The sequence below is a fragment of the Lutzomyia longipalpis genome, chromosome 2 (assembly GCF_024334085.1).
Source record: "Lutzomyia longipalpis isolate SR_M1_2022 chromosome 2, ASM2433408v1".
NCBI classification, from domain to species: domain Eukaryota; kingdom Metazoa; phylum Arthropoda; class Insecta; order Diptera; family Psychodidae; genus Lutzomyia; species Lutzomyia longipalpis.
The window spans coordinates 15011208-15029628 of NC_074708.1; the positions used below are offsets into that span (position 1 = coordinate 15011208).

Sequence of the window (18421 nt, forward strand, 5' to 3'; positions counted from 1 at the left end):
TAAAAGTATTCTATTTAATTTAAGACCCACGCCATGTAACCTTTAATCTACCACCCTCGCCATTGCCAAACCACTTCACACATTTGCTCTTCCGCATCGGAAACTCCACACCCCACCCACGGAGATGATATGAAATGGGCATTTTGTGTGGGAATAATTGAAGACAATTAGTGACAGAAGAGTGGGAATTCAGTTGGAGCGTGAAAAAAATATGGAAATGTAATTAATCAGTTTGTTTTAGCCTCTCAATAGCAGGCATTCTTCCCGAATTACCGAGCTTTATTATTGCTAAAGTAACATAATAATTCACTCAGGAGGAAATACCACATCAAATAAAACTTATTGATAAAATACCATCATGGAGGAGAGAGATTCGGCCCAATAACGTTAGGAAGGTAAGTTATGGAGTGTCTCTAGAAGTTATAAAGGGCAACGAAGCAGTTATATACATTACATAAATACACATATGAAGGGGAAAAGCTCTAACATATATTCGAGTGCGTGTAGCTGAAAATATCTTTAATACTTTACAAACATTGAACTTTGGCTACACAATCTTTGAAAAGAAATATTTTGTGCATTCAAGCATATTTCTTTCAATTTATTATTTTCCTTTCACATTGAAATACAAAGCTAATGTAAAAAAAATCCAATCTTCATGCAAATAAAATCCAAATTACAGCTTTATCTACCTTACTTTGGGCCTATTTCCCAAAATTCTCTTTGTTTAGTCTAGCCATTGGGCTTAGGGAAGAGATTATGCTGCAAAGGGTAGAGCATTATGGTACCAAAATGAAGTATTGTGGGTTGGTGCGTTGATTACCGACTGTGCTAACTACCGTGCACACACCACTAAAATAATTTGTGGCTTCACACCGGCCAATTCAAACCCCTCATTTCAGGATATTATTGCCGTGTAAACCGAGTGAGATGTTGCGCCTTCCTCACCCCTTTTTCGTCTTCATCCCCCTGTATACAATTTCTGGGCACCTTTTCGAAAAGGGTGGCAGTTGCGAGGATTTTCAGTGCATCACCTTTCCTGATTCACAGCCAATACCACATAAGCTCCACGGACAATGAGCGGTCTGAGCGGTCTACTAATTGTTCGCTCTAATTGCGTCATTTCACCGACGTTTTGACGATAAATTGCAATAAGTTCCCCTCGTCGACTTTGCATCAATTTCAAGGGAGGGTTTTTTTTAAAGGTATTTTATAGTTTTTTACAAATTGCCAATTAACCGTAATTTTAAACATTTACTTAAATCTTCAAAATTTCACATAATACAGCACAAGTAATGTTATAAAACTTTTATAAAAAAATCTTAAAGACATAATTTCCCTTGAAAATCGCTAAAAGAAAGCTTTCATAGAATTCTCTTCTTCTTCTTCTTCTGCACTTTAAATTGTACGGCTGTTGGATTCCTTCCGGATCCATATAGCCATAGAATTCTCAAAATTAAATTAAATTAGCTAACAAGATAATAAAGAACGTACGTTTCTCATTTAAAATTAACTTTGAGCCTTTGAGGTAATCACATGATTCGTGATACATAAAGAACGTTCAGTTTATAACCATATAGAAGAATCAAATTAGAGGATCAAAAAATCCCACAAGGGTGACTTCTGTCACTTAATAGTTTCATATAAAATGTTTTTGGGGGCTCATCAATTTATGATGACGACGCATCCTCTTTGGGGTGGATTATTCATGGGCGGTCAGGGGTGGCTGCCGAGAGTGAGCGACCCATCATAAAAACATCATAAAAGCATCAAGAGAATGATGACAAACGTGAAGAGAAATTTATATTTGATTACTATGAGTGGGAACAATCTGAGTGATGGAGGCGCCTGGTGGTTGGAGGTGCTTTTGTTCTTAAATGCCCCGAAAAAGTATTCTTTTTTCTGCCATCGCCGTGCGATATGAAATAAATATCGGACGCCGTACTCTCCGGTATAGCACCACCCCATGCCCAACCCTTAGAGGGGGTTCGCTTGAAGTGTATCAGTCTGTGGTTAATATCGAGGCTTGGTGAAAGTCTGCATTTTATGTGGTCGAATTGATTCTTCCAAGCCTACACACCCCCGCATACCATCCCCATTTATTTGCCATTCTGTACGTGGCTCAAGGGAAATTATCTCCAGAGCGAAAAGCAATTTTTCCGCAACCCTCACAAGACCATCTTTGGCATATTCTACCAAAGAATTAATATTCAATTTTGCACAAGCCACTCGCTTAGCGTCTTGGCATTCCTTTCCACGTCAAACTTCCCCAAAGCCGAGGAAATATTTTACTCCACGTGACGGTGTCTTCTTGGCACTGCATCACACGTCGCTAAATAGCTCTTCAAACCAAAGAACAATAAGCAATTAAAAGTTTTCTGGTAAGTGCATCCCCACTGCGGAGAAAGTTTGAGCATCGGTGCACGTAATAAAGCTGCTGCAAAATTAGTTTAGTCGATTTCCTACTTAATTGCCATTCAATGGGAATTTATTGCAATTCGCTGCTGAGTGTTTTTACTCTCGCTTAGAGAGAGAGGGTGCAATTTTGAGTGTTTATGTTTTCTGTCACTCCCATAAATTGCAATGTAGAGGGGTGGTTTGAACGAACATTTTGGGGGCGGGTTAAGCTCCCATTAGCACGAAAGGAATGGTGCGAGGAATAAAAAGCCATGCACCTCTTAAATTACAGAGCACCCAAACACTCACTATATTTGTTCACAATCGCTTGCAAAAAAAAGTCTCTCACAGTGGATTTTTTTTCTATATACATATACGAAAATAATGGAGTTTCAAGCGTGAAATTTATAGATGAAAGTTTTAAAAAAAACCTTTTTTTTAGAAGTGGTCAGAGATTTATTTGTATTTTATGTTTTTACTTCGAATTTTAGGAAATTTAGGTAGGATTTTGTGGATTTTAAGGAAGTTTAAAATTGGAAGAAACCCCAATATTAAAATCTATATAATGCGTAAAAGAGTCCTTCGCAATATATTCACACACAACCATCCCTTAAGTTTTACTTTAACAATATATTTAAGAGAAAATTTACCTTGCAATTACCGGCATTAACTTGAATTTATTTAAGCGACGAGCACAAACACAAAAGCTCGACATTCAAATAAATATCATGCGACAGGACGAATAATCTTCTTTGACAATCAGATAATAGGCCCAGCTTCGTGGAAATTGCAATAGGAGAATACGCAGCAAGAGTACAAGGAGGAAAAAAAAACATAGCAATTTCTTTCCACAAAAGGCTAGGAAGAATCAGGAGTTGCACCCACTTCTGGGGCGCCTAATCAGGAGGAGGGTTGTACGATGTATTCAAACAGAATGCCCATAATAATGTAATAAAAACCAGAGAAAAATACGCACCAGGGAAAACTCAATGCTACTATGGTTCACCCATCCACCCCCGCAACGAGAAAGCCCTTTGGAAGGCTTTTCCCGAAAAATTGTGAGGGAAATAGGAAAAAGAACTGCTATGTGGGTTGAAAAGTATAGTAGAGAAGAGTGAGACGATTTGTGAAGGAAGCATTTTGCACGGATGTTTTTGTTTTCCTATTCCTTATCTCCTCAAATCAAATAACACTGAGAGGATACAATGGGGTGGTGGGCCAAGGGGGATGGAGAGCATGAAAAAAAGCCCCACAATACTTTAAGCTTTATTGACAGGAAAAGCGGTTTAAATTTTTCGGCTAGACGGTGGGTTGGGGAAAATCTGTGTTTTATCTCCTTTGAGTACTTCAACACATTGCTTTGAATAAATTTACTCTGACGTCGATTCACCCCACACTGTGAGCGCGTTTTTGTTTGCATTACAATGAAATCAGGGACACCATCATTATCTTTTGATAGCACCCCGCGTGGGCTTCTTGGCACACAACCCAAACCCCCAGCCACAAGATGTATTAATCTCAAGAGAGTGAGAGGGTGGGAGTCCTGAAATGGTGGAGGGTATTTTAATCCATGATCCATTGGGTGACATATGGCGCAGATTTGGGAAGATGAAATTCTAAATAGTTCAAGGTGGGATGCCTCCTTCCAATGTCTTAAAATATTCCACTGAATTATGCATTAGAATGTACTATTAAATTTTAGTATGTATTTTATTGATTGTTGGCGGCTGTATGACTTGAGTGGGGAATTATGAATTTAATGGTACAACATTGTGATTACAGCAGCGACTGGTAGAACGTAAAATATTTACGTTAGTTAATGTATGAAATTTAATTTTTTGGCTTATAATTTTACAATGTTATAAAAATTAATTATTTTCGACAAGAGTTGAGTATAATAATTAAATTTTGAGGATATTTTCCTTAAGATAAATTACATTTCCTTAATTATTTCTCTAAATAAATCTCCGTAGTTATAACAGATGTTAATGCTTAAGAGAGAACCTCAAAGAGGCTTTAAATTTTGTGAATCTAAACCACAAATCTGTCTCCCACGTAAAAGTAATTCAATTCACTCTGTGTAGCAACACATGATTTAAACAAGAGTGGGGCATTAAAAGTGTTTGATAATGCGCGTATTAATTATTTAAATTGCTAAATTGATTGTTTTACAACATCCTGCCTTGTGTCTTGCATTTTAATGCCGCCCCGTTAAGCTCTGCGACGTGGGTTTGACTTATTTGAGGCATATACGGATGGAATTAGGAGGTGGTAGGAGCAAGGGGTTACCGACGAAGGGCACATCGGGGGCTGTGAAGACGCTTGAGTAAACAGACACATCGTATATGAAAATGTTGACAAGACTTTTCATTGTTGGGGAGGGAGGGATGACATACGCCACCCACACACGTGGTGGGTGGTTGATGTCGCAAAGACCGAGGTGCCAGCATAAAACACACCGGAAGTATTAAATTTTATTATAGAAAATGGTACAAAGAAGTTTATTTTATCGGGTGCCACTTGGTGCGTTGGGTGGTGTGGTAAAGGAGCACGGTGGCCCCCTGGAGGAATTTTGGCGGGCACATTGAAAACACCAAAAAGTCACGTTTATTCGATTTGTATTTCATTTGATTATGCAAATTCACCCCTCTTGAAAATTGGGGTTATCACATACATATGTCACATCCGTGCGCCGTGTATAAAGTCTTCGCTTGTCGTCAAGGTGGGTCGGATGGGCGCCTCTTTTTGGGGTTTGTTCAGCGCCCTACAGCAGGAATAACATATAGGGAGGCGCCACTCAGTGGCACAGTGTGGCAGATGGTTGAGGATAAATTGGGGGTTTCTCCGCATTCGCACGAGGATGATCTTTGGAATTGGGTTGGAATTGTTGGAGTATTATCCTTTTATATTGAGTGAATGTTATTGACTTATCATGCAGAAAACCCCTCAAGAGTCTCCCTAAATAAAGCTACTCCGCTACCCCCGACTGTTCTGTGTTAGATCTTTGCGAGGTTGAGGACTTGGGGATTTATCGAAAGTGTCTGTTTAACTTTAAACTTTTTGCATAATCCAATTTTATTTCTTTTAACACACTTTGCAAAGACATTTTGTTTTCATGTGAGTATTTTGGGAAGTTGAACGAAATTAATTCAGTGGAAATCAGGGGGAAATAATTTCTAAAAATTTTTCATGGTTCATATTGAATTTTGGGTGTTTCATGGTGCAATGGATAGTGTATTTGGCTTCCATCCAAAAAGTCTTGGGTTCGAGGACAGTCGTTGTATGCTGAGAGGATAAGTTTATATTTTTATTAGACATTTCCTGGTGCAATTATTAGATTTGGGAACAAATAAGAGTATATAATATTTATTAAATTGTTTATTGCTATTTTAAATGTCTATTTTATAAAATGTGAACTTTATTTTAAATTTTTGAATCACCCTGACAAAAAAACATTTGAATTTTTCGGATTATAATCTTTCATTGCTAAATGAATAAAATCTGTAAAACCATCTTTGATATTTCTAAATATAGAATTTAGTACCTATACTGTTCTATTCTAAACTCTTCTTTTTAACTGTCACAAAAATTATCATTTCCTAATGTAGGACGATAATCCTACATGGGCTAATAACTACCCTTAATTCTGAGCTAACGGGTCCCGAACTGAATCGGACGAGCAACAGTGGGCTACTGATACCTATGAGTGCCTGATGAGCGGCATAGAGCTAACGACTCATCTCACTCTTTCACCCAGAGCAGTCCAACCCTAGACACACATAGTGCCATAGCTCAACATATAATACGGTAGAAGGGTTTCTCTACCGGGGCACATAGCATTGTTCTACATCTCGGCCTTCCTGATATGATCAATGTCCTCATTGATGAAGTGAATGGTCAATCCAGTGTCCTGATTCTTTCCGCTGTAATTCATCGTTGTCATCTTGTTTCTTAAATCTCTTGCCTTTCTTCCATGGGGGAGTACACATAGTACTATGAGCTCTGTGAAAGAACTAAGCCTGGGGCTCAGCTAGTGAAGACGAAGTCTTCTTGCTTCGGCTCTCGTCTTGGTTAGCAATTTATCTTCCTTCTATCTAATTCTTAATTCCTATTGTACGTTTCGTGTTGCTTTCCTTCTTTGCATCTTGGTTTAGCGCACTCAGCTTTCAAGCGGCACACAGCCAATGCTTGACTTCGGCACATAGCCTTCCTTAACATCAATCCAGTCCTCATTTCCGGTCGTAGGCTTAAGATTCTCTTCCTTCATTACCTCTAGATTGTGTCTGAGTGGGGCATATAATATTTGATATTTTAAATCCTTCACATTTCTTTGTTGCTTCCTCGTTGTATGACCATTCTCTAAAATGACAAAGAAATTATTCTCCATTTATATTTAGTAGGCTTACCTTGAGATCTTAATTTCACTTTTCTGTCCTGAAAAACAACTAATTAAAATCTCGAATAAATAACAATGCATTTCTGTAATTTCTTTTTTTTTTTTTTTTTTATTTGACTTCACACCTGACTACACTCAGTAGGTTTAAGCTTCTTTATTTCCTCGAAATTCAATTTAATTATTCCTACATTGGAATTCATCGGAATTATTGTGGGCACTGAGCAATCAAATGTCCGGGCTTCTTGCATTTGTAGCAAAGTTTCTCAGAGCTCCGTTGCTCCTTGGTGGTTTTCTGCTCTTTCTCACTTTTGGCTCCCCTGTGTACTTCACGCTGAGATTCTCCATTGTCATCCTTCTTGCCATGGCGGTACGGATGGTAGCGGCCTGAATTCTGCCCAAAGTTGCGCTTGGAATAGCGCCTGTCTTGCTTGGGATCGTCTGCGTTTTCATTGCCTTGTTCCGCATCAATTAGCACACGGAGAAGTTGTGGAAGAGATGCGAAATTTTGCGTCAACAATGATGTCCTCAACGACTCGGATGGAAGGCCCATTATTATATATTTCATGGTGGTTTTGTCATCAACCTTGGCCTTCGCCGCTAGGGCCATCATGTTGTGGAAGTACGATGAGGTTGTTTCATTCTTCGCCTTGCGACGGCTGTCGAGTTGTTTGTGTATTTTCGCGAAATCCACCACGGTAGGGAAGAATTGTAGCAATTCATCGCGAAATTTCGCCCACGTATCCAGCCTCGCTTTGGCGCCATGGAACCACTTTTCAGCGGGTCCCCTCAGTCGCATGGACGCATAAAGGATTGTAATCCTCTCTTCCCAATGATACATCAAACGCGCATTTTCAACTTCTACAAGCCAATCCTCTGTGTCAACGCAGTCGGCCAAATCTGGATCAAATCGCTGGATTATTGCGCTTAGTTCCTTTGGTCCCATGGGCATGGCAACCGTGGAGTTTTGCCTTCTCGACATTGTTTTTTCCTGCAGTTAAAAGAATTGAATTACACATAGCATCTTTAACTTTTTTACCTTTGAAAATCCTCTCTGTCCATCTTTTATATCATCTTACTTACTCTGCTGCGATTTCTTTGCGATATTTAATGAACTTTTCCTTGAATTTCCTTGCAATACACCTTGAACACTCAAATGACTTGCATAAAATGACAATAATATGATGCAATACCCGAGCATTCAATCGGCACGACCGAAATGTCACGATGTGGTCAAATTCCAGCAAAACATTTCGTGTTTCTCAATCTCGTCGAATTCATGTTTCAATAAACTCGGCTAATTTCACTAACCTATGAAACACTTCTAAAACATTTTGCATTTTTTCATGAACATATTTTCCTATTTAATTTCCCATGAAATCTATTCAAACTTTATCATGAATTGCCTGAAAATGAATTCCTGTTAAGACATGTTACTGCAAGACAAGACAAGACAATTATTTTGTGCGGGTGGCCACCATTCACACAGAGCATACACAAAAGGGTCAACACAAAGAAATTTCTGGAATTGCCAAAAATTTCTCAGAAATTCATCATGACTTTTTCAATTCAAAGAAACATATTCCCCTTCAATTTTTTCTCTCTTTATTTCCCTTTCCTGGGGCACTCAGGGGTACTTGCGCTACTTCCATCGCCGGGTGCTCCTCCACACAGTTGCTGGGGCGCTTCTCGATGGTCTTCGCAGTCCTATCTTGCCGCATTTCGCTGTTTCTACGCCGCATTTTTCCTCCACGCGGTGGCGGCCATGTTGCTCTCTGCGTCGTCGTCTCTGCAATTTTCACTTATTTCTCACTCGCGCCGTGTTTTTCACGGTTTTCCACACGCAGTGGCACACGCGGACCCTATCCCACTTCTGATATGTAGGACGATAATCCTACATGGGCTAATAACTACCCTTAATTCTGAGCTAACGGGTCCCGAACTGAATCGGACGAGCAACAGTGGGCTACTGATACCTATGAGTGCCTGATGAGCGGCATAGAGCTAACGACTCATCTCACTCTTTCACCCAGAGCAGTCCAACCCTAGACACACATAGTGCCATAGCTCAACATATAATACGGTAGAAGGGTTTCTCTACCGGGGCACATAGCATTGTTCTACACTAATTGTATTAAATTTTCATTTGGAAATCAATGTTTTTTTTTTTACTCTCACTTGAACAAGCTTGAAAAAAATCCAATAATTTAGACACAAAACGTTTTCAATTTGGAAAAAAATGCATACCAACTAGGACAATATAGGTTCATTGGTTGTATATACGAAAAGAAAATTTCCCAATTAATTTTCACCCTCTTGTGTTTGGATGGTGTTTCTACGTATTGTGGAATTCTCTCAGAAACCACATATGGTGGATGAATTTATCCAACAGTGTGGAAAAATCGAGTTTCTCTAAAGTGATTTTCCTCCTCTATCCCCTATTCATAGCTGCAGTTTATTCCAAAAAATACACTCAAAACTATTTCTGAAAAAAAAATAAATAAATAAATTTGTCTCTGGAGCTTTTGCAGAAATCTCTCAATATTTTAATTTAATTTCCTGAGAGTGTAATTAAAGAGTCTGTGTATGTGTGTGTTAGACGGAAAAAAGTGGAACGAATCTCTGGGGGTGGATGGTAAGAGGAAGAGAGGGACAGAAAAAGAGCTAAAAAAAAAGGGCTCGGGTGTTGTGCATCTGAAATATCATCATGGGAAAAGCTCTCATAAATTGTCCCACATATTCATTCACAGCGGCGACAGAGGAACTTTCCATTCCAATATGCATATTGCCAAAGATATAAGCATCGTCTCTCGGCGTATGTATTGGAGGAGAAGCCACTCATAAATGCAATTTTCAATATTCAAATATGAGCGCATGTAAAGTGCTGAAATTGGCATGAAAATAAATAATAGCTCTGTCGATACGGGCCCCATCCGCCCTCGCGGAGTGTCTGAGGCATTGGGCTTGCGCGCCCTTGGAATTTTTATGTGCACCAAAGATAAATTGTGTGCTTTGACCGAGAAAAATGTTACTCCTTGAAGCAGTTACTCGCACAACTCTACCATTTCAAACCCACACTTGCTGATAAAATGTTATTTTCATGCAAAAATTCCCAAAATTTACTGTCATGCGAACATCCCATAGCACTTCTTGGCCAACATTTTGAGTAATGACAACCATCCGCCCAATTGCAGCAGCTGCTAGTGCCGTACACGGATTGCCCTATGCGAACCCTCCTTCAATCAACATTTCATTCGCGCACCAGAGAGCGGGAAAAGAAAAACCCATAGCTGAAGAAAAGCTCTCAAGTGGAGACGCCTGGTTGTTCCACCTGCTTCTCTACATCACAAGTATTTATTGAATTCATTTTCCCTATTTACACAGATATAACTTTTAGCACCCAGGCAGATAATACCACAAGATAGGAAGACACTATATATGAGGAAAAGTTACCGCATCCAATGTGAGCTTTCAGCAACCTGTGTATATTCCATGGGTAGAATAAACATTTCATTTACCATAGCGGAGGTGGCTAAAATTGCATAAAAAAGTGCAGAATTTCACGCGAGTAAATAGCAAATTCATTCATAGTTGCAACGAGTGAAGACGCCTAATTTTCACAACCACCCACTGCCTTTCAGCACATTCTACATTGCCTCGGGAAGCACAAAAATCATAAACATTATTAGAGAAATATCTCCCAAGACTCCCGTGTAAAGTTTGAATAAATTTTCACTCTTTCTTCTTGTCACGGTAGAGTTGAAAATATTTGAAAATTTTAGATTTTCTTGATGCGTGTTTTGACATTTATAACTAAAGGGTTTTTTTTAAAGAAGATTTTTTGACATTTCTTAATTTTTCATGAAATTACGCAACTCTGGGCGCCTTTTTAAAGATTCGAGATAAGTAAATAACCCGAGCAATTTTAGGATTTTTTTTTATAATCTAATTTCCAAAAAAGTTCATTCATTTCTTTATGGGAAAATCACATATTTGAGAAAGAATTGATACACATAGAGAATAAGTGAGAAAAAACACGAAAATCTTTCTTTTGGTCCTCTACAAAGTTACGTGTACTTCCATTGGTAGTCCGAATGATGAATTTTTCCATATAGGACCGAATAAACTTTTTTAAATTAAAATTCAATAAAACATTTTTTTCTCATCTTTATCTATAATCATAACAACTTTGTGCATTGTGAGTACAAGAAGTTGAATCCTACCATGGAGACTGGCTACTTTCGCCGGGACTTTTCCGCTTCAACAACACCGGCAGAACACCCAACTACCCACTAAACGATCAACTTCGTTATGCACTCACTGACTATTAAGAAATTCAATTTTACAACAAGTGCAACTCATTTAAATTATTCAGTTGGGATCTGAAGACGGACCCACAAAGTTGCCATCGCGTAGTGTCTCCACCCCATTCACCTACCACCCTCAAAAACGCCCTTTTGCATCGTTGAAGCCGCCCTCGTAATCTCCGTAAAAAAGCTGTGTTTATGAAGATTCGAGGGTTTGGTGCTGGCAGCAGTTGCATCCACTTGCGCATTGATGTGACAATAGGGACGCAATTTGCATACAATCATTTTTTTTCGGGTGAAACTTAAATGAACTTGAAGAGCAATTTATGGAAAAGCCCATGGAGTTTTTACCTGATTTTTCCGGCAGGAAATAGGCTAGAATGCCCATTTACTAATTTGAAGTTTTAATGCAAATATTCATCGCGTAAAAAATCGCATACAACATATGTGTTTCGTGTATTTGCTTAACTCACTCTTGCAAAGCTTTTGGAGCTTTTCGAGCTGAAAGAGAATGTGGAGTGGGGGGGAGGGTGCTGTAGTTTTCACCGAGAGCAGTCAACAATACACAGGGCAGCAATGGGAATAATAAATTAAAACGGTGTGGTGTAAAAATAGACAACATTTAATTTAATAAACTGCTTGTTATACGTATTGGGGGGCATTTATTTAAGCTCCACAGCCGTAAATTTCTCTCTCACTGGATGGAGTTAAAGTTTCACCATTGAAAATAAAATTAGCGTTATAGTGTTTTTCTCATGTAATATTCACGAGGGAGAAAGTCATACTTTTCGGCTTTAAAACCATAAAGCACCCAAGCGAAAAGGGGTTTGGATGAATATGTATGTATGTATGTATGTGGATTTAAGTCCTCCCTGGGATGGAGCAAAGTGAAAATCTTCAAAGGACTGACTTAATTCATATAATGGTCCAACCTCAATCCCATTCTCGCCTAAAACTTTTGCATTTGCTTATTCAAAAAAAAAAATCATTTTTTTTTAAAATTTCAAACTGAAAATTCATATCTGGGAAGTTGTGAAATTCCTAACATCAAACAAATATCACATGTCCATTACCATTGAAACTTTCTCTCACCTACATGGGGGTTTCGCAATGAATGCCAGGTGGACTCGTACCCCGGAAACACCCATCCGGATGCTAAAAAAAACATTCAAGTTTGTGACGATTATGGGAATGACCAGACTTTCACTATTATGCGGATTTACTTTTTATCCCACAAAAAAAAAAGTTTTATACACTTTTAATTAATTTACCGAAACACCACCACTCTTCACCGCAAAATTCTCCCCTGAGCTTAAGTAAATTATATAAATTTTGCACAACTTCCGGGTAAATCTCCCATAAGGTATAGTCATTATGAATATTGCCAAGCGTTGTTTTTATGCATAACAGATTGTCGCACTTTACTAAAATACACTAGAAATAATAGAGGAGACTTGGGTGAAGTTGTTTAAACTGTGTAAAATAATTTGTACATTTGTACTGCAGAACTTACAAATTATGCTTGTCAGCAATGACTTTTGAATAATATTTTTCTATGATTTTTTTTATGCTACATTGAAAAAAGAAAAATGCTTTTTTTGAAAATTATTACAGATTTCCCAAAAGTTTCTTAAAATGTTATTCTTAGAATTTTTTCTAATACTTTCCTTGACCAGTTCTTGACCCCAGTTTCTCGTATGGTGTCAGATTATACCCTCAAAATGTACATATATTAAGCTTTTTTGAACTAAAATGTTTTATTAGCACGACAAATTTGTTGAAGTAAAAAAAAATCGTTTAAAATTATGACGATTGAAACGATTAAAAATTCTGTTAGTTTTTCAAAATAAAAAATATATTACTTAATTAAAAAATTAAGCACAAACATATTTTCTAAATTTCAAACCACGTAGAATTCAATTACAACAATACCATTCCTTTTTTTTCAACATAAAATACATAAAATCTAGTGGATGAATTGAACTTTATATTACACAAAGGTACTCAAACGTTATATTTATTCAATTTACAGGTTTGCAATTTGTTTTCAATCTCCTTTAAATAACAACAATTTACTGCGGTGGATAATTTAAAATTCCTTTTAAAAACATTAAACCATGATGCTTCAAGTTACATTTAACCCTTTAGGGATTGCAATTTATATACAGTAAAGAGAATTTAGTTTAAAAAATAATTTTTGAGTTACTTTGAGCTTTAAATAAGTTATTTTTTTTTCGAAAAATCTTGAGTTTCTATTTTCAAGCTTTTCTTTCCTGGTCCTGTGAGTCTTTGGAAATGTCCTTTTATTAACGTTAAATGTTCATAAAATATCCAGCCATATATTCCTCTAGCAGATTATAGAAATATCAATTTCAAGGAATATCTAGAATTTAAAAAAAAAATACGTGAGAAAAACGTCCCAACAGTTCATAAAGGGTTAAAATGCATTTCCAATGAAATAAAATTCCATTGAGAATGAATTCATTTTATATAGACAAGGGTCAGGACTCGTAGTACATGGTGGGATAATGTAAAAATTTGAAGTGTCATTTGTATACAATATGTGTTTGGGTGCTTTCCCTATGGTGATAAATTATGCAAAGTCACTTTTGCAGAAAGCTTCCGTTTCGCACAGAAAGTCGCCAAAGGGTGTCAGGTGTACGGGTGGGGGGGGGGGTCGATTGCATCGTTGCTTGATGGTGATTTTTTTTATTCAAAACGAAACGAGCCTCTAACAGACCGCGTGCGAGAAAGTTTCTGGCGCGCTAAAGGAAGGCTCCTCTTGTCTGACAAATAGTGAGCGCAAGCTCCAGGACGCCGGCGCAAGATGAAACGGAGGGTGGTCGACACGGTGCATTGTAACCTCATCCTGGCCAATCTGCCGCCCCTCGACCCGTTTTGCCGGTGAAAAGCTGCCGCCGGAGTTGCTGCCGAAGCAGTTGCCATCGGAAATTCACACCGGGAGGACGTCGCGCGTGCTACGTAAAAGCTCTCACGCAGTCGACGAAAGCTCTGCGTGTTCCAAAAGAAAAATTCCACGGGTGTATTTTTTCTGGCGGGTTACCCAAGAAGGGATTTTTAATGAACGGGAGGAGTAGCAAAAGTGTCACGCGAATTGATTTATAGTGGCCAAAAAAAAATTCAACAGCAATGATTCACTTTTCGCGGAACGAAAGCCCAAATGGACAGCCGCTTGCTTCTGAATTCTTAGCGTAATTGAAAAATATTTTCCTGCCAAATTCCACGGACTGGCGCCTCCACCGAAAGTCGTGTACAAAGGTGTTAAAGTGTAATTTCTTTGAGTTTTTCATCCCTCTGTCTCTCAACGGTTTTTTTCCGCTTGTTGTTTGTGTGTCTGTTACACCCCAAGACGAAGTGTCGGACACGAGGGGGTGAGGAAGTAAGTAAATTTTTCTCATTTTCCTGCCAAAATACCGAAAAAAGAAAGAGGAAGTGAAACTCATGCACACTTTTCCTGCTGCCGGTGTGGACCCACAACCGGGGAATGTTGGGGTGTTGGGGGGACCAAAAGTTGAATTACATGTTGTACATTATTTACCCCGCTGTTTGCTCGTACAAACAAATTTACGTGAGGAAATTGTTCACGAGAACTCCGAGATGCTTCTGCATCTTGAATTTCCTGGAATACGAGTGCAAAAAAAATCACCCTCCTCGCAATAAATATAGCGAGGGAGCAACAGATTTCCCAGCACTTGGAGTCAGTGAAAAATTTAATGGTGATTCTCGATAGTTTTTCCACCCTACTTTGTTTCACCCACGTGGGTAGTATACCAGGGTGGTATTTTCACCACCCTAAGGCGAGAGAAAAGCTACGTTAGTAGTGTTGACAATTTCTCAATGGGGATGGGGAGGCGTTGCTTCCGTGGGAGACAAAAGGTGTCAAAGGAAAGCTACCAAAGCCTCGAGGACGGGCCAAAAGAGACTTGAACACAAAGGACAATCACATGTGCACGAGCGTGTGTATTTTTCTGCCTCCCAAACCCCTCGTTACTATATGTGTTTCCATTCCAGTATCAAAGAGACTCTCAATAGAGTCATATGAGAGATAGCAAAACCCGCCCCAAGAAAGGCACCCCATCTCGTTCGATTCACCCAACACCATAAACATTCAATTTTATTAACCGCACCGGTCACATTTCCGTTGACCTGAAAATATATTTCACAGTTCATAGACTTGCCCACATTTCATCTGCAATGTGCGGTCCCAACTCTCGCCACAAGATCCATTCATATATGTAACTCAAACCTTCTTTATTTGCGTGGATCTTTCATCATCGTTGTAGAATGAAAAAAAAATCAATCTGCAACAATATTTCACAAATTTCTTTTTCCTCATACTTTATTATTGCTTTCCTTTCACTGTATCCTACTGGGTAAAAAAAAGATCCACCGTAGCTGTTGCACAAACGAAAAGCTTTCAGAGGAAAAGCTTTCGCGTATGGTCTAATATGTTTCATGCATTTTCAATATACCCATCCCATTTCTCCTTAATATGCGGCTTAAATCAAGGGGCCCCTACTCGGTGCAATTTTTTAATATAATTCATTCATGGATAGATGAAAAATTTTAATAAACTTTCAAATTGAAGGGGAATTATAAATGAATGAATTTTTAATTTTTCTATCAAAAATTTTTTTGAATTCATTTTGAATAAGTCTGAAAGGAGTTCACTCATCTGTATAGACTAAAACCGTTATCCCAGAAAACAATCAGGATATGCGTAATAATTGTGAGAGTCAAAAAATAATGAGAAATTGCTTAAAAACTCTTCCCATTTTCGACACGATTGAGAAAAATCAACAATTTTCGCCCAAAAATACAAATAATGTCGTCAATCATTCGATGAAACATGCTCACTAATGTTTCATCTGTTAGTTTCAACAAGTTTAGGTGTAAATAAAAAAGCAGTAGGTAACCAATTGCATTTGGTTAAAAAACAAGAATTTACGCTTCTATTGCGTTTTTCGTCTCTCCAAATGTGTGAAACATTTGCGTTTATGTTTCATATGTGAGTTTTTACAAAAAACTCATTTCATCTTCATTTCTATCCCTCGTTAAAGGTTTTTCATCAATAGTACCACAAATAATTAATTCTTCTCGCTTTTCTATTTAAACTTAATTTTGTTTCAAGAGAATTTTTGATTATTTACTGGCGAAACATTTTACATTTCGACACGCTCGAAAATTATGAACCATACTCCTGTGTTAAAAGATAGGAATATAGTTCATAATCTTCGGGCACGTTGATTTATAATATTTCAAATTACTAACTATCCAAATATTACAAAGTAGTTATCCCCTTGTTTCCCTTTTTGGTATTAACAGATGAAAAACTGTGTGTTGAAATATAAATAAAAAAGCATAAAAGTTGTAATAACACAATTCCTTTGTTCCCATTCGTTAGATACATACCACTGCAAAATCGGACCATTTTTGAAGAGCATTCCCGGGAAATGAACGATACTGTGGAGAAATATGGATGAATTGTGGGCGGAGGAGCTAGCTCACTGTACGGCAAACGCTTCTCCCGCCCCAAAAGCACTGAAAATTGTGAAATTTGTAAACCAAAACTCTCATGGGGTAACAAAATCTCAATGTGAGTGGAAGATATTTCAATGGGGTGCAAAATTTATATTAGAATGTGAAACTATTTCTATAGCAAATTCCTTATTAATTCCTCTCACATGCGTTCCCAAATACACACACTCCCGCTCTATATATCTCAGCAAATGGTCAAAATCACCCCTGCAACAATTTCTCAATTAAATAATCCCACCCCAAGTGTTCTCAAAACTGTATGGAACAAGTGAGACAAATATTTATTTCATGTTCAGTAACTTCCCCATTCTTCCCCCATATCTGGCTCTTCGGGGGTTGATGGTGTGCACGAAATTCAGCATTGGATTTGTGGGTGGGAAACTTTCACTGCGATTATCTATGAATTATTGCGGCGAAAAGACCTCCATATGAACTGCAATTCAATTAATCAAACATTCATGAGAATTTTTCACATACATTGCCTCCCCCAAATGCACTTTCCAGCTGTCAGTTCAGGCAGGCTTTCACCTGATTAATTATTTCACCTTGATTTTGGGGTACAAAATGGTGAAATGTGTCCATAAATTCTTGCACATGCCGCAACATCATGTCGTCATGGACTGCAGATGGGAATGCTATTGAGGCATCAAGAGCCACAGAATTGGTTGAAATTAGTCATTGTGCTAAACTTTGTTTCATCCAATGTGTGTGCCTGTGTGTATATACAACCCCAAAACGATCCCAATATTGACAGCAGGGGGGTGGATTCCATTTGTTGCGACTTTCAACACTCCCACCCCTTCCCCAAGTACCCTTCGACCCATTGAAAATTGCCGAAAAGGGAAGTTATGTGTCTATTCGTGAAATCGCAAAAGCCCTCGAGGTTCCAAGGGAACTCTTGCTGGATCAGTGTGCGAAATATTCAACGTTCCCAAATCAACACAATTAGCTAAACTCTCTAAACACGCCATATTAATTTCAATTAACTCAAGTGAACTCTTAAAAGGAAATTCCTCCATGGTTTTACCCACTTTTGCAGAAAATTGATTTTCAAACATACAGCCCCATCGATATCGCTTCAAGTGTCTGTCTTTAGCATGAATACACTCTCTCACGCGAAATTTGATTCATATTTTCATTAATTTATCAAATATTATTGTGTGGATGAAGTAGCTGAGGCTCAATAGCTGGAATAGGCGTTAGAGGAGTTTTTATTCATATGTGGGAAATTGTTCATTCGAGGGAACAATTGGGACACGCATATAGTCTTATAGAAGGTTCAAAAAAGAATAAATTAATCTATTCATTTGATCTACATTGATCCAAGAATTTCCAAGCGCTCTCTACTTTTATGAAACCTTCAAAATTAAGCATTTAGAATAATAAATAATTTTTATTTAGTTAAATTATTTTTCCAAGAGTTTTCATTTCAAAGAAAATTACAAAAAAATTTATTTTTATATTTCTTAAATCAATCCCATTATTCAAGGAAAGCTCATAGACCAGAGAGCTTGTCTTTGTTTAATTTTCTTAAGATATTTCTTCTCTATGTCCCAAAGAAGAAACATCCAAAGTTTAGTGGAGATTTAGAAGTTTTTAAGGAAGACAGAATCCAAAAGACTTTATATAGAGTCTTTGAATAAATCTGTGCAATACAACTAAATCCAAGAAAATCGGTGAAGTTATTTGAAAATCCGGTAATTTGCGAAAGATTCATATCTCATTCCGCAATTGCACTTTGTGAATTGAAATTCTCTGCAATTCA

The 18421-nt window shown here is 37.9% G+C and overlaps 3 protein-coding genes across 4 annotated transcripts in view; 2 read left to right on the forward strand and 1 right to left on the reverse strand.

Annotated features, from left to right (window-relative positions):
- The window catches only part of LOC129790865 (UNC93-like protein), a 1060245-nt gene that overhangs the window by 145832 nt on the left and 895992 nt on the right, over positions 1-18421 (forward strand). The gene's annotated exons all lie outside the window — the stretch shown is intronic.
- LOC129790924 (uncharacterized) lies at positions 6031-8901 on the reverse strand. Its single transcript, XM_055828769.1, has 2 exons — positions 7874-8901; positions 6031-7781 (listed from the first exon to the last, which is right to left on the reverse strand). The coding sequence occupies exon 2, from the start codon at positions 7770-7772 to the stop codon at positions 6999-7001; it is 774 nt and encodes a 257-aa protein (XP_055684744.1). The 5' UTR covers positions 7773-7781; positions 7874-8901; the 3' UTR covers positions 6031-6998.
- Positions 14035-18421, forward strand: part of LOC129790908 (carbonic anhydrase-related protein 10) — a 70269-nt gene continuing 65882 nt past the window's right edge. Inside the window, exon 1 of the mRNA XM_055828748.1 lies at positions 14035-14497. The gene's annotated coding sequence lies outside the window, so the exon portion shown is untranslated. The remainder of the gene's footprint in view (positions 14498-18421) is intronic.

Bases quoted from the DNA above. Each gene is read 5' to 3' on its own strand.
- LOC129790924 (XM_055828769.1), bottom strand. From the start codon at position 7,772: ATGTCGAGAAGGCAAAACTCCACGGTTGCCATGCCCATGGGACCAAAG.